General features: G+C 44.0%; 1 protein-coding gene across 4 annotated transcripts; it reads left to right on the top strand.

Annotated features, from left to right (window-relative positions):
- The first annotated feature begins 742 nt into the window (after window positions 1-742).
- htra1.S (HtrA serine peptidase 1 S homeolog) lies at window positions 743-25,151 on the top strand. 4 transcript variants are annotated; one of them, XM_018227022.1, is made up of 10 exons: window positions 743-845; window positions 8,148-8,585; window positions 10,272-10,371; window positions 12,563-12,767; window positions 17,117-17,311; window positions 20,528-20,560; window positions 21,507-21,621; window positions 21,792-21,849; window positions 24,205-24,300; window positions 24,493-25,151. In XM_018227022.1, the coding sequence occupies exons 1-10, from the start codon at window positions 749-751 to the stop codon at window positions 24,659-24,661; spliced, it is 1,506 nt and encodes a 501-aa protein (XP_018082511.1). In that variant the 5' UTR covers window positions 743-748; the 3' UTR covers window positions 24,662-25,151.
- Window positions 25,152-25,168: the final 17 nt, after the last annotated feature.

Raw genomic sequence — 25,168 nt, 5'->3', positions numbered from 1 at the left:
AGGTCCCGTACTAGTATATACTGTATATACCCTGATGGCACATGGAGCATATTCTTTAATCACATTTTTTTTAGCCGATGGAGAAAAACCACAATCTGGTTTTGGAGCAACTGGCACCTGTCACCAGCAGATTTCTATCTAGTTTCTATCATACTATCGTAGCCAATGACAGGTGGCACGGACAACTTTGTGCAAGCTTGGTGCCCCATACTACGAAGTTAGACGGGCCCTTTTCTCCAGGGGCCCTTAATTATAAGTCCCCAGACAACTAGGCTCGCTCTTTGGTGTGCCCTGCCAAAAAGTAGATGGGTTACAAGACATGTCACAAAATGATATGTAAGTGTACACTTAGATTAATGTAAACCCTCAGGAAAAAAAGGACTTGTTGGACGGAGATGTACTCTGAAGAGCACTTTTGCATCCTCTTTTGCATTATACATGGCCTGGTAAAAAGGGAGGTGGTCTCTGAGAACCATGTTTTTGGCATTTATAGTTAACCCGTGGCTGCCTACCCTGCAGAGTACCCTGAGCATTGCCTAGCAGGAGACAGGGAGTTGCATATAAACATCCATATAGTTCCAATAGGATTCAAAATACATAACAAAAGAGATCTAAACAACTCTTAGAACATCATTCCCTTGGAGATGGACTTTCCTATAGTGTTCCATGCCATTCTCCTAGTCTGGGTGGCAATAGAGGGGTATTGATGTGCTGATACTGAATTAGCAAGTGAAGCAGCGCAGGACAAATGGGGAGAATGGAGGGGCTCTATGATAAATACTTTCAAGCTGTGGGAGAAGGGTGTGGAGCTGTGATTATGGGAGAGGAGCAGAAGAAAGAGACAGGTATGTTCCTGTAGGCGTTTGTAGGTAGGATTACATTCTATCACTCACTGCCAAACAACAGGAATCTCAGGAAGGAATCCAGGTCTTGCTTCTGTAGTTTTCAGTTTTATGGAATAGCCCAGTGATCCCCAACCAGTAGCTCATGAGTGACATGTTGTTCTCCAACCCCTTGGATGTTGCTCCCTGTGGCATCAAAGCAGGTGATTATTTTTGAATTCCAGGCTTGGAAGCAGTTTTGGTTGTATAAAAACCAGGTGCACTGCTATATAGAGCCTCAATGTAGGTTGACAATCCAAATAGGGGCTACCAAATGGCCAATAACAGCACTTTTTTGGCACCACAAGAACATTTTTCATGCTTGTGTTGCTCCGCAACTCCTTTTACATCTGGATGTTGCTCACTGGTTTAAAAGGTTGGTGATCCCTGGAATAGTCTATAGGGGCAACCTGAGTCTACTGACCCTCATATCAGTTTGTAGGAGCATCACTATCAACACTGATTTGACTTTTCACCCTAGGGCAGAGTTGCCAGGTTGGCGGGTTTCCAGCCAAATTGGGCTACTAATTTAAAGCCCAGGCAGGTTTTGAAGGTACAAACTAGCCAGAGTACGGATTTTGGCTACTTTTTGGGCCTTTGTCTGGTTTGTACTTTGGAAACCAGCCAAAGTTTTTCGTTGCCCGTATGTGCCAAACCTGTGTCTCCCAAATGCATGTTGGGTAATGTAGTTTTTGTTTAACAATTTGCAGACTGCCAAGTTTAATGTAAGTTTAATGTAAGACTACAATACCCAGCATGCAACGGGACTGAGTTGTATAGTCTCCAGTCACTTTTAGGCATTCTCTCATTTTTTGGTGACTTTTCTCAATTTCAGACAATTTTGGGGCAAAAATCTTCTGGCCACCAAAATGTCTAGAGGTTGAGCTGTTTTACCAATATTTATTGAAATTGTATGTATTAGGCCTTATGGGGCCCCTATGCCTCCTGGGCCCCCCTCTGTAGTTACGCCCCTGGTGACGGGTGAATCTGCCCCATTTTACTTCATGGAAATTTTGCAAATCAGTGAAAATTTGAAAAAGGCATATTTTTCTTAGACTTTTTTTTTCACTGCACATATTGCGCCATTTTTCGCCTACTTTTGGGCTGGTTTTGAAAATTAGACCTGGCAACCCAGCCCTAGGGTTATCAAAAGGAACAGTCTATAAAACGCCACAATTGTAATGGCCAATCTGATACCAACTGCACACTATTATATTTCCCACTTCTGAATGTGTATAGGAGAAGTGCATAAATGTAGTTGCATTGTGCTTCCTACATATAATTTCTTATCCCTACTCTGCATATCACAGTCCCTCTCCCCCATCTCACCCTAGTGCTTCCACTCTCCCCCCCACCAAAATAACCCACCCTTTCCCTGCCAGATTGTTAGGGTTGACTCTGCCCAGCAGTATCCCACTGTCATAATTTATAACCCATCCAGTCTGTTAAATTCTGCTTCAATAAATGTATCGACCCAGAGAGAGAGGACAGAATAGAGGACATTGTTTCTCTATAGGAGGGGAGAAGCGCCAGTCAGTCCGCAGTAATGACAGTAACTGGACCAATGCATTAGCTCTCAAGTAAATCCCATTCTGTGCTAGGATCCTGTCTAGTTTAAAGGGAAAGTAAACTCATTATCAGACTGGCATCCTGGTGGGCCCTGACATGCTGGGCTTGTTGCTTCTAAATGCCAACTCCTGAGACCACCTTATTTCTCTCATTGGCTGCTTTTGCTCTAGTTCTAAGGGAAGTCATTGCTATTAATACTTTTAACAGGCTTCAGGTTTTTCACTAGCTGCTTCAAAGTTGCGGGCACAGACCAGCAGTTACTCATCAGCTATATATATGGGCTGTGTGGGCACCATTTATCTTTCCTTTGCACTTTATAAATGCTGTGTGCGCAAAATGGGGTGGGGGGAAGCACTGGCTCATGTGTGGGCATACAGAGCACTCTGTGCCCAGGTGTGTGTGTGTTGGATTTGGAGCAAAGGCCTGTTTACTTTCCTAGATACTCCTGAAAGGCCGGCTTGGCATGAGCTTTCCCTGGGCACAGAAAAAGAGGATGGGGTTAGATGACTTTAAGAATAAGGCTGCTGGTTATGGGAAACAACACATCAGCTCTACGGTTTTATAAAAAGATTACCTTCATAGCTTTACTTGCCCTTTAAAAATCAATTCTACATTTATCAGAGCATGTTATACTTAAAGGGATACAGTCATGGCAAAACATTTTTTTTTCCCCAAAACACATTGGTCAATAGTGCTGCTCCAGCAGAATCTGAATTTTTTTATATTTAATTTTGAAATCTGACATGGGGCTAGACATATTGTCAGTTTCCCAGCTGCCCCACTCACGTGACTTGTGCTCTGATAAACTTCAGTCACTCTTTACTGCTGTACTGCAAGTTGGAGTGATTTCACCCCCTCCCACCCCCCCCCCCCAGCAGCCAAACAACAGAACAATGGGAAGGTAACCAGATAACAGCTCCCTAACACAAGATAACAGCTGCCTGGTAGATCTAAGAACAGCACTCAATAGTAAAATCCAGGTCCCACTGAGACACATTCAGTTACATTGAGTAGGAGAAACAACAGCCTACCAGAAAGCAGTTCCGTGCTGGCTCTTTCTGAAAGCACATGACCAGGCAAAATGACCTGAGTTGGTCCCTACAGCAATATTACTAAAAAAAATACACTTGTTGTGTTGGGAATGAAATTTTACATGGCAGAGTGAATTATTTGCAGTGTAAACAGTGTCATTTAGAAATAAAAACGACACTGTAAAAAACATGACAGAATCCCTTTAAGTAAACCCAGCTAGAAAGACTGAGCTGATTCCTTTCCATTTAAATGCAGTCCCAGGGACGTCCCGGTGTTTCCAATGATCCGATAACCTTATACAACCTTATTCTATCCCTGCTGCCCTCACTGTACCTTTAAGTGCTCACTTACTGACTTCATCTTCCCTAGCGGCAGGTACCGGCTTGTGATTATCTGCCCAAGGGCAGGGATTTATGGGAAGCGGTGTGTGCAGCCTGGCAGGCACTTCTATGGAGGGTGCCAAGGGAGAGATGGAAAAACCAATGGAAGCAGAGCATTATGGGATAGCAGAGTTATAAAACACATTGTAACATTACGCAATGCAGAAGCAGTCACATGCCCTCTACTGTTATAAAATACGTAGAAAAGTTATGTAAAGGAGGAATTCAGGCCCTCTTCTATTAATTCTCCTGTCTCTCATATAAACTACTGCCTGGTTGTTATGGTAAAGTAACCCTAGCAACCATTCTAATCTTCAGAGACCAATTGCTACCAGCAAATCATAGTCTAGCTCATACTAAAAGTGAACTACTCATTCAATCTACTGTAGTCTTGCTGTTGTACTTTGGCTTGGCTTCCTCATCTCACTCCCTTTTATAGATAAATAAAGCTGGGGATACGCAGACCAGCACAAGCTGCCAACTCACCCACTCCTGATTAAATTGGCATCTTATTGATGTGTGTGGGACTTGCCAGAATGAGAGTGCAGCAGGGCAGATGTGTATGAATGAGAGTGAAGCAGAGCAGATGTGTATGAATGAAGGAGTGAAGTAGAGCAGATGTGTATGAATGAGAGAGTGCAGTAGAGCAGATGTGTATGAATGAGAGAGTGAAGTAGAGCAGATGTGTATGAATGAGAGAGTGAAGTAGAGCAGATGTGTATGAATGAGAGAGTGCAGTAGAGCAGATGTGTATGAATGAGAGTGAAGTAGAGCAGATGTGTATGAATGAGAGAGTGAAGTAGAGCAGATGTGTATGAATGAGAGAGTGAAGTAGAGCAGATGTGTATGAATGAGAGAGTGAAGTAGAGCAGATGTGTATGAATGAGAGAGTGCAGTAGAGCAGATGTGTATGAATGAGAGAGTGAAGTAGAGCAGATGTGTATGAATGAGAGAGTGAAGTAGAGCAGATGTGTATGAATGAGAGAGTGCAGTAGAGCAGATGTGTATGAATGAGAGTGAAGTAGAGCAGATGTGTATGAATGAGAGTGAAGTAGAGCAGATGTGTATGAATGAGAGAGTGAAGCAGAGCAGAAGTGTATGAATGAGAGAGTGAAGCAGAGCAGATGTGTATGAATGAGAGAGTGAAGCAGAGCAGATGTGTATGAATGAGAGAGTGAAGCAGAGCAGATGTGTATGAATGAGAGAGTGAAGCAGAGCAGATGTGTATGAATGAGAGAGTGAAGCAGAGCAGAAGTGTATGAATGAGAGAGTGAAGTAGAGCAGATGTGTATGAATGAGAGAGTGAAGCAGAGCAGAAGTGTATGAATGAGAGAGTGAAGCAGAGCAGATGTGTATGAATGAGAGAGTGAAGCAGAGCAGATGTGTATGAATGAGAGAGTGAAGCAGAGCAGATGTGTATGAATGAGAGAGTGAAGCAGAGCAGATGTGTATGAATGAGAGAGTGAAGTAGAGCAGATGTGTATGAATGAGAGAGTGAAGCAGAGCAGAAGTGTATGAATGAGAGAGTGAAGCAGAGCAGATGTGTATGAATGAGAGAGTGAAGCAGAGCAGATGTGTATGAATGAGAGTAATGTATGTATGACAGACTGATATATATTTTACAGACGGATTAATAAAACAGGGACCTGCAGGGAGGGGAGATAATTACACGTTATTCAGTGCCACAAACATTAGTCTCAAAGGAAACAAAGTGCAAGGAAAACCTTGTTCTCACTTTACAGAAGAGACAGAGTGTGTTAAAAAGATGCAGCATTTCGACATTCTCTTTCATGTGAAGGTTTCTGTTATTGGAGAGAATGTTGCATCACACTGTAAATATTTGAGTTTTCCTTCTTGCGTAGAACGGAGGCTATTTGAGGGCCCTGCACTGATTTCAACTGAGTCAGGTAAGTCTATAAAGTAATTCTATAAAGTAATTCTATAAAGTAAGTCTATAAAGGCTCAGGTGCCTTACAATAGGAGGACAGCAGCAGCCCTGTGCTCTGTAGAACTGGATGTGAAGTGTGCAATGCAAAGTCTCATAACAAACTCAGTAACAAATGGGATATAGTCCCATCCAGTAGTTTATTATTGGCGCTCTCTGTCCCTCTGGGTTGAATACAAATTCCATTTAAATTTAAATCAAGGCAATTGTATTGGGATGCATATGCACAGCCCAGCAGCTCTCCAGAAGTTGTAGTAGAACTACAGCACTAAGTGTCAGGCTTCGAGGGCCGCAGGTTGGCAAAATCATTATCATGATCGAATGGGAAATAGTATTAACATCTCAGAGTGCCCTGTAACCTCTGCTACATTGATATGTGCCACAGAGTAGTAGGTGCCCAGGCTGCCAGGTAATGGTATAACCACTATACCCACTGTACCCACTGCTGTGCAGCCTTTTACTCAGTTTTCAATTAGAAAGATAATCTTGGATAATCCTCATTGGCTACAATACTGCCATCATGTTCTAATACATATGGCTGTAATCTCTATACACCCGGCTGTGCTGTCACTTACTCCCAGTTCTATAAAGTTCTTTGTATTATATTCCACTTACATTCCCTCTGTACCCAGTGTTGCCCTCTGTATACCCAGTGGTGCCCCCTCTAAGCCCAGTGCTGCCCTCTCTATCCCCAGTTCTGCCCTCTCTATCCCCAATGCTGCCCTCTCTATGCCCAGTGCTGCCCTCTCTATGCCCAGTGCTGCCCTCTCTATCCCCAGTTCTGCCCTCTCTATCCCCAGTGCTGCCCTCTCTATGCCCAGTGCTGCCCTCTCTATGCCCAGTGCTGCCCTCTCTATAACCAGTTCAGCCCTCTCTATGCCCAGTTCTGCCCTCTCTATGCCTCTCTATCCCCAGTGCTGCCCTCTCTATCCTGTTCTGCTTTCTCTATCCCCAGTTCTACCCTCTCTATCCTGTTCTGCCTTCTCTATCCCCAGTTCTACCCTCTCTATGCCCAGTGCTGCCCTCTCTATCCCCAGTTCTGCCCTCTCTATGCCCAGTGCTGCCCTCTCTATGCCCAGTGCTGCCCTCTCTATGCCCAGTGCTGCCCTCTCTATGCCCAGTTCTGCCCTCTCTATGCCCAGTTCTGCCATCTCTATGCCCAGTGCTGCCCTCTCTATGCCCAGTTCTGACCTCTCTATCCCCAGTTCTGCCCTCTCTATGCCCAGTTCTGCCCTCTCTATGCCCAATGCTGCCCTCTCTATCCCCAGTTCTGCCCTCTCTATGCCCAGTGCTGCCCTCTCTATCCTGTTCTGCCCTCTCTATCCCCAGTTCTGCCCTCTCTATCCCGTGCTGCCCTCTCTATCCCCAGTGCTGCCCTCTCTATCCCCAGTTCTGCCCTCTCTATCCCCAGTTCTGCCCTCTCTATCCCGTGCTGCCCTCGCTATCCCCAGTTTTGCCCTCTCTATGCCCAGTGCTGCCCAGTGCTATATATATATAGTATATATTTATATATATATTGGCGGCGCTAAAGTGGGCGCAGTAGTGCACGTGAGACGCTGAGGCTGCAGTTGTTGCGCTGGCTCTGTCCCAGTCTGTCAGGGGATGAGGCTGGAGGAGCAGTAGGAGGAGGAGGAGGAGGAGGGTGGGGTAACGCTCACATTTGGGGAGATTCCAGATAAAGGAGCTGAATCAGTGGCGGGTGCTGAGGACACAGAGGAGACCGGTCTCTGAGCTGCTCTCGCCGGCGCGTGACAAGGAAAGAGCTGAGGTGCCGGGAGTCGGGAGATCCCAGACTGGGAGTTATAAAACAGAGACACATCGGCTGTGCTGGTCCCAAGCTGTGAATCCCCCGGACAAAGCAGAGGGTCTGTATTTACTACTTCTCTGCAGCCCTCCTGCTCCTGGGACCTCAGAACTCCCGGCACCCCGGCCCTATATAGGGGGATTCTTGCAGTTTAGCTCCATAGGAGGCGTAAGGATTAGTCGGGCGATGCGCAACCTGTGTCCCTGCGATGCTGCTGAACTACTACTCCCTGCATCCCACTCAAACATAAAGCTTGTAGTTCAGCAACATCTGGGACTTGCCTGTTCCTTTCCCCTATTCCCAGTGACAAGTAGCGACTGAATAGTTTGTAGGATAAAACGACCCCCTGCCCGGGGCAACTAATGACTCATTCTGTCTTTATTGGCTTCTGCTAATTGGCTGCTATTGATTGGGGCATTTAGTGGAACTAGGGATCCCTCCTTCTAACTCCAGTCCTGGGAGGGGGGTGAATATACATCAGACTGGACATTAATTGGTTACTGACCCCCCACATTGGGGTATTTGTGTCTCCGCAGAACCGCGCCCCCTACTGTTCAGCTGTGAAATGACCATGTTGTGGCTGGCGGTGCTACTGACCTGCGGAGCCCCTGCTGCTCTTCTCCCCACATCCGGAGTGGGCTGCCCCGCACGCTGTGACCCTTCCTCCTGCTCCCCGGCACCTACCAACTGCCAGTCGGGGGAGACGGCGCTGCGCTGCGGGTGCTGCTCTGTGTGTGCTGCTGCCGAGTATGAGCGCTGCGGGGAAGGTCCCGAGGATCCGTTATGCGCCTCCGGGCTCCGCTGTGTCAGGAACGGCGGGGTGACCAGATGCCAGTGTCCCTCCAACCAGCCCGTCTGTGGGAGCGACGGCAAAACCTACAGCAGCCTGTGCCGCCTCCAGGCCGAGAGCAAAGCGGTGCAAGGGCGGGGGGTCGCCGCTATTATCCCCATCCAGAGGGGAGACTGTCAGCAAGGTGAGACGTCTGTCTGTTACACAATCACCTGCACAACATTGTACAGCCCAACTATTACACTTACTACTCCCCAACTATTACACTTACTGCTCCCAAACTATTACACTTACTACTCCCCAAATATTATACTTACTACTCCCAAACTATTATACTTACTACCACCCAGTCCCAACTATTATACTTACTACTCCCAAACTATTATACTTACTACTCCCCAACTATTATACTTACTACTCCCCAACTATTATACTTACTACTCCCCAACTATTATACTTACTACTCCCAAACTATTATACTTACTACTCCCCAACTATTATACTTACTACTCCCAACTATTATACTTACTGCTCCCAAACTATTATACTTACTACTCCCCAACTATTATACATACTACTCCCCAACTATTATACTTACTACTCCCCAACTATTATACTTACTACTCCCCAACTATTACACTTCCTACTCCCAAACTATTATACTTACTACTCCCCAACTATTACACTTACTACTCCACAACTATTATACTTACTACTCCCCAACTATTACACTTACTACTCCCCAACTATTACATTTACTACTCCCCAACTATTATACTTACTACTCCCCAACTATTATACTTATTACTCCCCAACTATTATACTTACTACTCCCCTGGGTCCCACTTACAATATAGACTGGTGCCTGCTACACCCTGTGAGTAATATATACAAGTCTATAGTAGGGAGAGATTGTGTCTGTAGTAACAGTGGGATAATAGTCTCTGGGAAGGGAATGTGACTGTGGGATAGCAGGTATAGTAGGGAGAGATGGTGTCTATAGTAACATTGGATAATAGTCTCTGGGAAGGGAGTGTGACTGTGGGATAGCAGGTATAGTAGGGAGAGATGGTGCCTATAGTAACAGTGGATAATAGTCTCTGGGAAGGGAGTGTGACTGTGGGATAGCAGGTATAGTAGGGAGAGATGGTGCCTATAGTAGCAGTGGGATAATAGTCTCTGGGAAGGGAGTGTGACTGTGGGATGGCAGGTATAGTAGGGAGAGATGGTGCCTATAGTAAAAGTGGGATTATAGTCTCTGGGAAGCGAGTGTGACTGTGGGATAGCAGGTATAGTAGGGAGAGATGGTGCCTATAGTAACAGTGGATAATAGTCTCTGGGAAGGGAGTGTGACTGTGGGATAGCAGGTAAAGTAGGGAGAGATGGTGTCTATAGTAACAGTGGATAATAGTCTCTGGGAAGGGAGTGTGATTGTGGGATAGCAGGTATAGTAGGGAGAGATGGTGCCTATAGTAACAGTGGGATAATAGTCTCTGGGAAGGGAGTGTGACTGTGGGATAGCAGGTATAGTAGGGAGAGATGGTGCTTATAATATATGGGCCTGTATGTAATTTAAATCCAGTAAATATATGTAAAAGCGTACCATAAGACAGCATCATGTCAGAATATGTTACTACATGCTCTAATTGCAGTACAGAATATACTCCACTGTATTCATGAGGGGCGGATGGGGGAGACATGTCAATCAGAAGTACAAGTTAGGAAATGCTGCCAGACCTCAGACACAATCAGCTTTGGAATGAACACTAAGGGACACACATTTGCATCAATTAGTAAACTCGACCCCCTCACATCTTACACATCATCTATGTGTTGTGTCTGTATCAGCCTCGTCCTCCTCTGCTTGCAGGACAGAAGGACCCAGACAGCCCGCGCTACAAGTACAACTTCATTGCTGATGTCGTGGAGAAGATCGCCCCAGCTGTTGTCCACATTGAGCTCTTCCGCATGTAATGTACTACTGGGGGTCATTTGGGGATACACTAACCAGGAATGGTGGGAGGAAGATATTTAGGGTCATGTGGCGTCTGATCAGTTCAGGGAATGGTTGGAATTGTGGTGTCAGTGGGGGAAGGTTTACTTTAATAGCTGACTGGTCAATGTTGTCCCAATTTCTCATATTTTCCTTTATGTATATAATTCAGTTGAACCTGCCACTGGGCTTAAAGTACAACCTCCCCCATAACCAAGTTGCATTGGGTTGGCTGGTAATGGTGGGGGTTGTAGTTCTACAACAGCTAGAGTGATACAGGTGGGACATCCCTCATTTATGTTAGTCCCTACTTTTAAGATTAGGGCCCAAGCTTTTCTCCATTCCCAGGAACATTCCCTTCTAACTTTGACTATAGGCAATATAAAAAGGGGGTGCCTGTGCCCGTAAAAGGGGACGTAAACCCTCAAAATAAATAAAACTGCTGACGCTGCTCTTCTAGGCGCATTTGCAGTTTACATTCAATATGTTCTATTTCTAGTTTTCAAGATATTAGCAGTTCTAAAAATGCTGATATAATGAATTTGGGGAAAAAAACAACAGCGCCACCTGCTGGTCATTGTGGCTGACTGCCATCATTAGTCTCCCAACTGCCAGTCATAACATGACAGTTGCATCTACTGCTCTAATTATATAGAGTCACATGGTACAGCGCCAGCTCATTACACTGCCTGGTATAGTTTTTGCAAAGTAATACTGTTTTTTGTGCCAGCATAACAGGCACTTTAATAGTCCTTAGTTCTTATTTAGCAATGGTTTGCCAAATTAAACTCACCAGACATCATGTCTCTCTACATGCAGAATTTGTGCAAAAGGCAGTTATTTTGTTAAATTTTGTTTGTACTGGATTCAGTTATTTGAGTGAGCTCTGATACATCTGCTAGGAAAGGAGCCCCCCTATAAGATATATTGGATCTAACTGTTAATGAATATCTGACACCCAACTGCTGCATGAAGAGAGAATGAAGAGAAACAGATGCTGAGAGAGGAATAGTGAAGATAAACTTGATTCTTTCAGAAATGGTACAGAATTTTTAATTGATTGTATTTACAAAGTTTCTTATTTCACTATGATGAAGCTTATATTAAAGTGGACCTGTCGCCCAGACACAAAAATCTGTATAATAAAAGTCCTTTTCAAATTAAACATTAAATCCAATTTCTATTTTTTATCAAAGCATTCATAGCTGTTGTAAACTCATTTAAATATCTCAGCTGTCAATCAAATATTGCTTGCCCCTCCTCTATGCCCTGGGCAATTACTTTCACTTTCCATTCAGCACTTACTAGATGTCACTGCTCTCCCCACATTCCCCCGTTCTCTTAACCAGCATGAGCATGGGGATGGACATCAGGTCCCCCATTCTGGTGCACAAACAAGATTCTGAGATGATGCAAAGCTTGAATTAATAACAATGTGCACAAAATGGCGCCTACCTGCTTGCTGTCATTTTGAAATCCCAGACTGAAGGAAACAAGATTCAAATAATTTATATAGTGTAATTAAAGTTCATTTTGCTTGACTAATGCTTGACTAATATTTTTTTTGGGTGTAGGGTCTCCTTTAAATTTTAATTTTCACGATTGTTGCCCCTTTAAGTGAAGGCAAATCAAAAACGTGCTTAGGACAGCCAATCAGAAGGGTTAGTACAAATGAAATGGGGCTGTCCAAAGATACCAAGTAATACATGAAGTAAAAAACACTAAAAGCATCAAAATGACAGGAAGGCTGGTGGGGAATATGGCTGCTATCTACAACTCGCTGCAGGAGGCAATATATAGTGAATAAAGTACCCCCTCTTGTAAAATATAAGGATATTATTAGTTACCGAGGAGTTTCATGACCATATAAAAACACGAGGCTGAAGGCCGAGTGTTATTATACAGGTCATGGAACTCCGAGGTAACTTCTAATATCCTCATATTTTACAACTGGGGGTACTTTATTTATTATAATACACAAATTTCAGTGAGTCATGTGACAGAAATGACATCAGAACTCACCGTTTATAAATGATGACATCAGAACTCACCGTTTATAAGGATATCATTTACAAGATATTCATAGCTTTTGTGTATTATATTAATATTATTATGAACGGTGAGATTCATTTCCATACTAATCCCTATCCCATTCCCTACTCCCCCAGACTCCCTTTCTTCAAGCGAGAGGTGCCCGCAGCCAGCGGCTCTGGATTCATTGTGTCGGAGGATGGACTCATTCTCACTAATGCCCATGTCGTGACTAACAAGCATCGCTTAAAAGTGGAGCGCAGCGACGGCTCCACGTATGACGCGCAGATCATTGACGTAGATGAGAAAGCGGATATCGCCCTAATCAAGATCAAAGCTAAGGTATGTCCTTACTTATCACTCACAGTGTGACACAATCAGCCTTGTGAGCTCATATGTATTACATCATCATCAGGATGGCTCCGTATTATATGGAATAACTATGATATTGTATGATGGCCCTTATAACCCCTAGTCCATCCCGTGGGCTTCCGTGTATAACGTCATCATTTCAACACATAAGTAGAGCAGTTTGTAGCATGATGCCAGAGGCTATCAATCATTGTCTGTATGGCTGTGATAATGACTAGTATGTTATGAAGGCCCCATGTGTGTTAGTATTTGTACTCCCATTCCAGTTGCATCATTGTACTAACCGTCAGTATTAAAATCCACAGTGACTGCATCAAAGCCATTCACCCAAAACTGAAATTCTGTTTGTTTAATTACTCCAGTGGGATATGTACTGGGCCATCAGTAAACCTGGCAATATTATGTCTACGTGCTATGGGTCTCTCTAACAAGCGGTGCAGTTTCCCACTGTTACTATAGGCACCATCTCTCCCTACTATACCTGCTATCCCACAGTCACACTCCCTTCCCAGAGACTATTATCCCACTGTTACTATAGACACCATCTCTCCCTACTATACCTGCTATCCCACAGTCACACTCCCTTCCCAGAGACTATTATCCCACTGTTACTATAGGTACCATCTCTCCCTACTATACCTGCTATCCCACAGTCACACTCCCTTCCCAGAGACTATTATCCACTGTTACTATAGGCACCATCTCTCCCTACTATACCTGCTATCCCACAGTCACACTCCCTTCCCAGAGACTATTATCCACTGTTACTATAGGCACCATCTCTCCCTACTATACCTGCTATCCCACAGTCACACTCCCTTCCCAGAGACTATTATCCACTGTTACTATAGACACCATCTCTCCCTACTATACCTGCTATCCCACAGTCACACTCCCTTCCCAGAGACTATTATCCACTGTTACTATAGGCACCATCTCTCCCTACTATACCTGCTATCCCACAGTCACACTCCCTTCCCAGAGACTATTATCCACTGTTACTATAGACACCATCTCTCCCTACTATACCTGCTATCCCACAGTCACACTCCCTTCCCAGAGACTATTATCCACTGTTACTATAGACACCATCTCTCCCTACTATACCTTGCTATCCCACAGTCACACTCCCTTCCCAGAGACTATTATCCACTGTTACTATAGGCACCATCTCTCCCTACTATACCTTCTATCCCACAGTCACACTCCCTTCCCAGAGACTATTATCCCACTGTTACTATAGGCACCATCTCTCCCTACTATACCTGCTATCCCACAGTCACATTCCCTTCCCAGAGACTATTATCCCACTGTTACTATAGGCACCATCTCTCCCTACTATACCTGCTATCCCACAGTCACACTCCCTTCCCAGAGACTATTATCCACTGTTACTATAGACACCATCTCTCCCTACTATACCTGCTATCCCACAGTCACACTCCCTTCCCAGAGACTATTATCCACTGTTACTATAGACACCATCTCTCCCTACTATACCTGCTATCCCACAGTCACACTCCCTTCCCAGAGACTATTATCCCACTGTTACTATAGACACCATCTCTCCCTACTATACCTGCTATCCCACAGTCACACTCCCTTCCCAGAGACTATTATCCCACTGTTACTATAGGTACCATCTCTCCCTACTATACCTGCTATCCCACAGTCACACTCCCTTCCCAGAGACTATTATCCACTGTTACTATAGGCACCATCTCTCCCTACTATACCTGCTATCCCACAGTCACACTCCCTTCCCAGAGACTATTATCCACTGTTACTATAGGCACCATCTCTCCCTACTATACCTGCTATCCCACAGTCACACTCCCTTCCCAGAGACTATTATCCACTGTTACGATAGACACCATCTCTCCCTACTATACCTGCTATCCCACAGTCACACTCCCTTCCCAGAGACTATTATCCACTGTTACTATAGGCACCATCTCTCCCTACTATACCTTCTATCCCACAGTCACACTCCCTTCCCAGAGACTATTATCCCACTGTTACTATAGGCACCATCTCTCCCTACTATACCTGCTATCCCACAGTCACATTCCCTTCCCAGAGACTATTATCCCACTGTTACTATAGGCACCATCTCTCCCTACTATACCTGCTATCCCACAGTCACACTCCCTTCCCAGAGACTATTATCCACTGTTACTATAGACACCATCTCTCCCTACTATACCTGCTATCCCACAGTCACACTCCCTTCCCAGAGACTATTATCCACTGTTACTATAGGCACCATCTCTCCCTACTATACCTGCTATCCCACAGTCACACTCCCTTCCTAGAGACTATTATCCACTGTTACTATAGACACCATCTCTCCCTACTATACCTGCTATCCCACAGTCACACTCCCTTCCCAGAGACTATTATCCACTGTTACTATAGACACCATCTCTCCCTACTATACCTGCTATCCCACAGTCACACTCCCTTCCCAGAGACTATTATCCACTGTTACTATAGGCACCATCTCTCCCTACTATACCTGCTATCCCACAGTCACACTCCCTTCCCAGAGACTATTATCCACTGTTACTATAGACACCATCTCTCCCTACTATACCTGTTATCCCACAGTCACACTCCCTCCCCAGACCACCATAAAATAAATGCAGTGTAGGCTTTGCACATACATCAAGAAATCTGTACTTGGCCCAGTGTATCACAGTATATGTTTGTTTCCATCTAGCAGATAGCAGTGCACTTATTTTGGCTGTTTCTTGTACATGATACTGGGGAAATCATTTGCAATTAATCCTGTTGTGAGACATTTGCCTACATAAAATTATTTATTTTGACAGATGGAGCTAATTATATAAATTTTAGGCGTCAGCCAGAATTTAATAGCTGGCCGGTAGCGATGTGAGGTTTGGAAGTTGGTCACAGATACAAATATAAAACCTATTGATGTTTTTAGAGACATGGCACTGTGGCTTGGGAAATGTATCCAGCCTTACTCTCCTTAGATTACTCAGACCTTATGGCAGGTAACAGTTATCTGGCGGATATGTATCATCTGCACATGTGTCAGTTCATAAGCCGGACTCCCTCCCTGTCGGGAAATCTGGCACCGAGTAGAAAATTCTGGAACTGAATGAAACAGCACAATTATGTAGAACTGCAGAGAGAGAGAGTAATACAATAGGGATGTGTATCTGTATAATGGGAGGCTCCAATAAACTTGTTCTCAGTTAACACACTCACTTGGGAGTGTTATTATTAACAGCATGGTTGGTAGTTATGAGAAGAGGTTTTAACTTCCATCAATAGTGTCATCAATAAACCACATCAAACCTTTGAAGCCCCCCAACCAGGAAGAGGTTCCATTCACATATATACTTTTGAGATCTTTACTCATGGTTTATGTTTAAGTAGATCCAATTTGGTCATTTTCTAACCAGCACCAGAGCAAACTCAGAGCCTTGCATCATATAACCCCAAGATTTGTGCCAGGCAATGGGATAAATAACATATTAACTGGTGCAAATGTTGATTAATGGCCCTTATAAGTCTTGGTCAGTCTGGCACCAAAAGACTGGAGGATAAGCATTGTGTCAAGTAAGTAAATGAGTCCCAGACCCTTCCTTGCGGCAGGAGAGGACCTACGGGCAGTTGCAGATCAGCAGTTGAACTTATAGGGAATAATATTGGAATGTCAGATAGTTACATGTCTGGTTCTGCCCTAGAAATCTATTTTATAACAGGAGACTGATTGCATGACAAGGCACATTCTGAGTGATGAAAACAATATGTTTGTGCTGCAGAAGCTTCCGGCTGACTAATTCCTTAGCAATGTTTTGGGGACATGGGGCCCATTCAGCTCATTATAGTAAATAAATAGAACTTCTTGTTTGTTTCATGATCACTCATCTGTTTTGTCTGGATTTATCAGCAACAAACACTTTTTTGGGTCTACAAGGTTGATGTCCATCACTGCATTAAGCTCCAGCTTCCTACTTGTTAGATTTGAGTTTTCCCAATAAGGGCCAGTGATCTCTTTCGGTATAGAGAAGGGCCAATACAATCTAAAATGAGTTAGTTGGGGTTCTTATGTATGCAGCAGAAATTACATTTTCCCATCTGAGGCAAAATTAGGACTTTTACTCCAAAGAAAACACATGCAAGTACAAGGTATGAATAGTTGCCCAATGCAAGTGAATTTAACATCAAGGCCTCCTTGTCTTTTAGCATCACGTTTTAACTACAGTGTTGATGGTCATCATTGGTCCAGCTCACTAGCCTTCTAGCCAGTTTTGTTTAGTCACGGGATGTCTGTTTCTCCTTAGGGGAAATTACCGGTTCTGCTGTTGGGTCGCTCAGAAGAACTCCGCCCGGGAGAGTTTGTGGTGGCCATCGGAAGCCCTTTCTCACTTCAGAACACAGTCACCACTGGGATTGTGAGCACCGCTCAGCGTGGGGGCAAAGAGTTGGGTCTACGGAACTCTGATATGGATTATATTCAGACTGATGCCATTATCAATGTGAGTAAACCTTGACTCAGCTAACTTCATATTGGATAATTCCATAGTTCATTTTGCTTTAGGTCCAACGTAGGCTGTTTAATAGAGAACTCGGTCTTCAACTGGGCTATTGCTCAAGTTAGTGAAGTGTCTTATTTGCCTGGCAGACACCTACGAGGTCTAGGGTTCCACTGCCACTTTAAAACCCACTTGTACAATCGGTTGTGCATACAGAATAGGGAGCAGAATGGCAGGTACATTTCACTTTTCAACCTGCACCCTTTTTGTAACTGATTGTCCAGGGGTGCAATTGCCCAAGCATTAAAAGCATCATAGATTTGCTTATCAGAGGACATGATTATTTTATATTAGTTATATACATAATTGACTTAATGGTAATGGTATTAAAAAATCTGTGAAGGGACGGCACCAAAAGTTTGCTTGGCCTATGTCCCCTTTCAGTAAAGATCTCTAAACTGCTTTTAGTTCAATCATGTACAATTTTCATGGGTTTCTTTGGTGGGACTCTTAAGTGCATCTGACTCTGGACCAAACCATTTGTGCTTCTCCATTTGCTCCACTGCAAGTACTTTGGCCAGTACCACTCCCTAGCGTCTGAGACCAGTTGGCTCGAGTTTCGCTTGAGGCCTTAGCCAAAGGGAAAAGTGCCAAATGAATCATCTAGTACAGTTTATTATATCCGTCATGAGGCCGACATTGTTATGTACTCCATGTTCCCTCATATGTAGCTGTCTCTGAAAAGACCTGATAAAGTTCCCTTTGCAGCCAAACAGCTCTAGGGGAAATGCAAGCCACTATTTGCAATTGTTTAACTATCCCCCCACCATAGTATTTTCTTTAAGATGTTCCAACCCCAGCTATGTTGAAGGGACTTCGATTTTGAGTTGGGAATAGGGAGCCATTTACTTTTTTCTTATTTGACCCCAATCTGCTATATCAAGGTGGCTTTCAAAAAAAAAAAAAAATCACATTTTAATTTTATATATCTCCCATCTTATTCCCGTCAGATATCGATTTGGGGTTGACCCTGCAGGGAGTAGGGAAAGGGGTGACCAAGAGACAAAGCTGCTAGTTTCAGGGTGCCAGCATTTATACTGTACCTTGTCCTGAATTCCACCAAGGTACTGGATTATAAGAATACATTTTCAGTGGACTTTATTTAGTGGAATGAGCTCCCAGAAGTTAATAGACCAGGAGGATAATAGTAGAATATACATAGTTACATAGGTCACATAATAGTTGGGACTGAAATGTTCAAGTAAAAACTGTCTAACCTCCAGTTGGTCCAGAGGAAAGAATTAATTGGTTTAATTTAATTTGTAAACTTTTCATAAAACCATAGTTGGCTATTGGATGAGAGCAGAGAACATCAGTCTCTGAGCAACAGAACAGACCAAGGCATGTGCTGGAGTCGCTCCAGGCTGTCCCAGCCATACACGGAGACTGTAAATGTAAACAACTCAAAGCTCGTATCATAGTGAGAGGCAGAACTATGGAATACTAGAGAATTAATTGGGAAGTCCAATGTCGATCTTCCCAGCTGTTCAACTACACCTCTCACCACCCCTTGACAGTCTGAAGCAATGCCAGCACATGCTTGTACGGCTAAGCAGGGGTAGGTCTAGCCGTGACCTCTTGTTCTGCAGCTCAGAGAGAGATGATTGTTCTCTGCTGTTATCCAATTGCAAATTATTTTACAGTTGTATAAGGCAGCAGCGAGTATCAGCACAGTCTGGAGGTTATATATATATATATATATATATATATATATATATATATATATATATATATATATATATATATATATTTGTGTGCTGGTGCAAAATGTAAATGTTAGCTCAGTATGGCAAGGGTATTTTGAACTCCTGTCTTATGCAAGATCACAGTGCAAATTGGTAGTAACTGGGTTGCTCTATTGCACCTCTTTGTGCTCTATCACTTGCGCCCTGGAGAGACTTAAAGGAGAAGGAAAGGTGAAAACGAAGTAAGCCTTATCAGAAAGGTCCATCTAAATATACCAGTAAACCCCCAAAGCAATGTTGCTCTGAGTCCCCTGTCAAAAGAAACACAGCATTTCTTTCCTTCTATTGTGTACTCATGGGCTTCTGTATCAGACTTCCTGCCTTCAGCTTAAACCTCATTGCCCTGGGCAAGAGCATGCTCAGTTTACTCCTCTCCCCCCACCCCTCCCTTCTCTACTGTAATCTGAGCCCAGAGCAGGGAGAGACTCAGGCAGGAAGTGATGTCACACCACATTAATACTGCAGCTCCTATTCTAAACAAACAGAGAGTTTCTAGAGCTTTTTACTCAGGTATGGTAAAACATTCTACAGAATAAATATAGCATTCTAGCTTGCACTATTGCAGCTAATCTACTGGCAATAAAATGCCTCCGTAGCTTTCCTTCTCCTTTAAATATCCCCTAGTGCGGAGACTTGTGGCTCATGACCCCCCAATGTAACAGGATCCTAGGCCCTTAGACATATGATCAGATCTCTGCTTGATTTTAGACGCCCATGAAAGCAGCTGAATTGGGCAGATTCGATTCTTCGTCTGGGGGCCAATGACCAGATTATTCCATCATCTTGGTATGGGTTGGGCAGGCAGTTCCGAGGGCCCCGTACACGGGCTGATACGTTGATGACTGGAGGGGTCACGTTAGCAGCTTTTATCAGCTTAATTTGCTTGCAAGCTGCCCCTCCCAAATTTTAGGCCGAGGGCAAGGCTACAGTTTGGGAACCTTTGTGTTATGTGGTCAGCATCATTTCTTTTTCTTCACTACAGACGTCTTTGATTTATTATGGGTTTGATACAGAGCACAATTGTTGCCATTTTGATATAAAACTAAAGGGGGTAAAACAGGATCTGTCCACGAATGTTATACTTACACAAATGGCTCCCCGCTGTATTGGCACTGCCCTGCGGTAATGTTGCCCGCTGATCTCACTCTGAGTTCATACCCGGGGGGAGAAGGTTCAGGCAGAGACGGAGCAAAGAGCCAGAAGCAGAGAAATCAGTGTCCCTGCCAAGCAACACAAGGATTCAGCAAGGGGCTCTTTGAGCAGCACAGAGAAACAGGCCGAATATCATATTCCCCCCCATAAGCTTCAGCGAGGCTTAATCATAAGACCAGCTCTGTTTATTCTGGCACATAATATGAGATATGAGCAATGCACTTGTGGCCTGATTAACACTGCTGTTTATTTTGCCTTGCAGTATGGAAACTCTGGGGGCCCGCTCGTGAATCTGGTAAGCGCACCCCCCTTCCTTTTTAATTGAGATCATAATATAAGTTCATTAAGTGTGTTATAAGATGTGGAAACAGCATGGTGATTTAAACAGGGGAACATTAACCTGCAAGTCTGGGTGCACTAACATGCACAAGCATACTGTACATACAAACACTCACACACATGTAAACACACAAATGCTGAGAGACACACATATACAAAAACACATATGCAAAATTATAGAAAGGCGGCACACTGGTTAAAAAGAAGGTGGTTTATTGCAACAGGTCACAGACCAACATCGCCTGACGCATTTCGGGAGCAACTCCCTTAATCAATGGCTATGATTAAGGGAGATGCTCCTGAAACGCGTCAGATGATGTTGGTCTGTGACCTGTTGCAATAAACCACCTTCTTTTTAAATGAAGTGCCGCCTTTCTATCCTTTTGCATACCTGACTACAGTGGGAACGCAGGTGGCTGAGCACCCGGTTCATTAAAATGGAGCTGCACTAATTTGAACACACAGGGGGTGAGTGGAGCGGCCAAAACCCTTTTCTACTTTATACAAATACACACATGTGCAAAGCCTCACATACACATGCAAAGACTAAAGGTGGCCATACACGGGCCGATAAAAGCTGCTGACAGACCGTGTCGGCAGCTTATTGGCTCGTGTATGGGGCCCCCCGACGGGCTTCACCGATCGAGATCTGGCCGAAAGCCAGATCTCGATCGGATGGGACAAAAAATCCTGTTGCATTGCGCCCGCATCTATTCGTTGATGCGGTCCCGCGAACTGACCGCCCGTTAGGCATCGTTAGGATCCGATCGTTGGGCCCTAGGGCCCACGATCGGATCAGCCCGATATTGCCCACCTCAAGACCTCTCAGTGTATGGCCACCTTAACACAAAAACACACTCAGTATCTCCAGGCCATTTTCTCATTCTCCCTTTCGGCTGCAGGATGGTGAAGTGGTCGGTATAAACACCCTGAAGGTTACTGCGGGGATCTCCTTCGCTATTCCGTCGGATAAAATCCGCAAGTTCATGGCGGAGTCGCACAACAGGCAGTCCACAGGTACAAAGACTTTAGCTGCTGGAGTTTTGGGGACATGGTTTATTCTGCAGGGAACAGAACAGCGCCCTCTGCAGACAGATGTGACCATAAGCTCTTATTGGAGGTTTCTGTTGTCTCTGTAACTGCAGATGGGCACTAAGCACTAATACGAGTTTTGTTATATTTACCAGGTCAGGGGACTAAGAAAAAGAAATACCTGGGGATACGGATGATGTCACTGAGCCAGGGGTGAGGTCCTTCTTTCAGTGCAACCTGAACTTTATCCAAATTCAACACTAAAACCCTTTGATTCCTGTTCCATCTGCACTTTTCTTTTCCCGCAATGGCATTAGCAGCTTGGTCCAGCACTGTCAGCAGCTCTCTGTGATGTGGTCCATTCACCCAACACCAGAAAGCATCTGGACTGAGATGTGATGGGGGAATGACAATCCTGAGGCGTCTACAGCTTTTGGACATATTCCTTAGTCTGCATCTGCTGTTTGCAAATGGAGACCCACTGTTTAGCTTTACCTTTGCTTCAGGGTTATCCAGAAGCTTCCAAATTACAGGAAGGCCGTCCCCCATAGACTCTATTTTAATCAAATAATTCTGATTTTTCAAAATAAGATATAAATAATCCTTACTGGAGGCAAAACACTCATTGGGGCTCATTTATAAACATTGCGCAAGGCAGATTGGTTCTCACACTGAATATATTTGCCCTGTACATGGTTATATTTATAAAGCTGAATAAGAGCAAACAGAATTGCGATTTTTTTTTTTCACACTGCGAATGTCAATAAGATCTTTTTAAATATGGCAAAAATTAGTGATGTGCATACTCTATGTTTGAATTATCCCGCAACTTTGGTGGCAGAGAAAATATTTGCAAAACAGTTTTGCAAATTGCGAATTTATTGTCAATTGTATTTTTGCGAATTCGCACGAAAATGTATTCACAATGCGAATTCGCAAAAAAATGGAAAGACGTGCACAAAACTGCAATATTTTAGTGTTCAGGAAAAAGCATGGGCAATACAACCATTTGCGCATAAATATGCGCTGCACTTACTGTGTTTTATTAATGTTAATATGATATTTTAGTTGACTTAAGGTATGGAGATCTAAATAAAGGAAAGACCCCTTATCCAGAAACCCCAAGTCTTGAGCATCCTGGATAACACAGACAAATACAAGAGATCCTCTGCACTCAAATGCAATATATGGACAAACAATCCCTGTTTTGTTTAAGGGGTAAGGCATTTTTTAGTAGCTTAAGGCACAAAATATCTGAATGTCCTAAATATATTGGTAATGGGTTGAGTGAAGAGGACTCTTGTATTTGTCTATATGTATTTTGTGGTCACAGCCTCATTGCACCCCTGCTTAATGATTTAAAAATTAGTGGTGAGCACAACTTTCCCTTGTTCATCATGGATAACAGGCCCCATACCTGTATCTGTAGTGCTGAAGGCTATATATATACTCAATGGTTGTGTGCAACCACTAGATGGTGATACTGCAAAGAAGACTTCTGACTTCTGTAACGGCCCAGAATGTTTTAGCCCAGATTTCTCCCATGCCTTCACCTGCTAATCTCAGCATGCACTCTATAGTGTTTGCATTAACCACAGTGAACCAATAAAAACTGTACGGCTGATTCATCTGTCGAGTCAGACTCCAGTTATTGCAAATGGAACAAATCGGTAACATTTGTTCCATGAGTGAGTTTGGTTATTGGTTAGCAGGGCCGGATTTACATTGTGGGCGCCCCTAGGCCCACTACCGTTTATCGCCCCTGTCCCCTCAAGGGGGACAGGAGCAATGGGGATTGGTGCACGGAAAATTAAAAAAATTATTGTATCTCCAGCGCATTCCCCAGTGTTTCTGAACCAATGTGGGTGTGGTTGGGCAGCATGTCGCCCCCCTAAAATTCTGCCGCTCTAGGCCTGGGCCTAGGTGGCCTTTCCACAAATCCGGGCCTGTTGGTTAGCCTGGAAACAGATGGGCCAACATTTCCACATATGGATCTGTTTGGATAAAATGCATGGGCATCTGAATTGAGGCCATGACGGCTGTGACCATGACAATTGTAGTTGCATCAGGACCCAGTGACCACTCCATGGCAGTATTGGGACCCAAAGGTGCAGCATTTACCAACCACCTTCCCTCCCTCTTCTGTGGCCTCTCCCCAAACACATGCGTCAGTGCCTCAATCTCTTTAACTTTCAGACTTCCTATTGGGCTGTTGGATATCATTAAAACGGGCCCGTGTGTGGTCACATTGATAAGGGCCATCAATTGGGCAAAAAAGCAGACAATGTAGAATCGTACAATCTATGGCCCTTCAGCTGTTGTTGTGCTGTCTCCACTTTGCTTTGCTATATGTGTATTCCTCCACTCTGCCTGCATACAACTTCTACTTCAGGGCCCATTCCTCCCTTAAAGACAACTCTTAGCTTTAAATAACTGACAGACACAACATGGATTTTGAATGTTACCTGCTGCTCTTCCATGAACATTCCTCCACTTTTAACAGTTTCTTTAGGCCTATGTTATTCTGGGTAAGGCCATAAAGATGGAATCTCTACCTTTCCATTGCAGAAAACTGAAGGAGCTCAAGGAGCAGGTGAAGGATTTCCCAGAGAACACCTCAGGAGCTTATATAGTAGAAGTGCTCCCAGACACCCCAGCTGAAGAGTAAGTTGGTGTTCTTGTTCCACCAATATCCAAGTATGTGTAGATACTACTCTGAATTTGTATTTATCTAATATTGGTGATTAGCGATAGTTTCATCCAGTTAACAGCATTATTGCACTTATACACACCATGGCTGGTTGGAAGAGTCTTCATCCAAGTGAAATGTTATTAATATCTATATTTCTGTTCCAGGGCTGGCTTGAAGGAAGGCGATATAATAATCAGTATAAGTGGCAAGACTGTGACCTCCAGCAGTGAAGTCAGTGAAGCCATTAAGAAAGAGGGCACCCTACAGATGGTGATACGTCGTGGCAACGAGGACATCCCTATCTCTGTGACACCCAAGGAAATAGAATTTTAATGGGAGAAATGAGCTGGTTTCATGCTTCTTCCTAGAAATAAAAAACCCTTCCCATACAATGACATTGCCCACACCTTTTATAATCCTGGGGTAATAAGGAGCCTCGCTTTTGCCAATTGTCCTGCTGATGCAGCTTCATAAACTTTAGTGCCAGTTTACACCATTTTTTGGCCTCCAAAGTAACCCAAGATAGAATGTTAGGTGAGTTGGACTGAGATACCTTCAGATAAAACAGTTAGTAGAGTTAGGTCATGCCACAAAAAACTGCCCTAGACTACTATAACAAGCGCTTTTCCAAGTGGTTAAAAATCTAGGCAGATTGGGGAACAGGAAAATAAGGCTACATTCTGATTGGTGAAAATATTTAGAGAAAATATAAAATCAGACCTGGGTTTGCTTGGAGCAGCATGAATAAACATGGGGCTTAAAAAAAGAATAAAAGATGTGGTGATTGAACTGTTTTAGCTCTTCTCCACAAAATTGGCCTGTGCTGTTGTGCAGTCCCAT

Source organism: Xenopus laevis, chromosome 7S, assembly GCF_017654675.1.
Source record: "Xenopus laevis strain J_2021 chromosome 7S, Xenopus_laevis_v10.1, whole genome shotgun sequence".
In the NCBI taxonomy this organism is placed as follows: Eukaryota; Metazoa; Chordata; class Amphibia; order Anura; family Pipidae; genus Xenopus; species Xenopus laevis.
Note: the sequence above shows the minus strand (reverse complement) of the source record. Positions and strands in the feature narration are given on the sequence as shown.

Excerpts from the sequence above, each read along its gene's own strand:
- htra1.S (XM_018227022.1), top strand. The coding sequence starts at position 749 with ATGGGGAGAATGGAGGGGCTCTATGATAAATACTTTCAAGCTGTGGGA. Across the intron at positions 20,561-21,506 it reads GGGGCCCGCTCGTGAATCTG|GATGGTGAAGTGGTCGGTAT; the intron begins GTAAGCGCACCC and ends TTTCGGCTGCAG. Across the intron at positions 21,622-21,791 it reads GCACAACAGGCAGTCCACAG|GTCAGGGGACTAAGAAAAAG; the intron begins GTACAAAGACTT and ends TATATTTACCAG.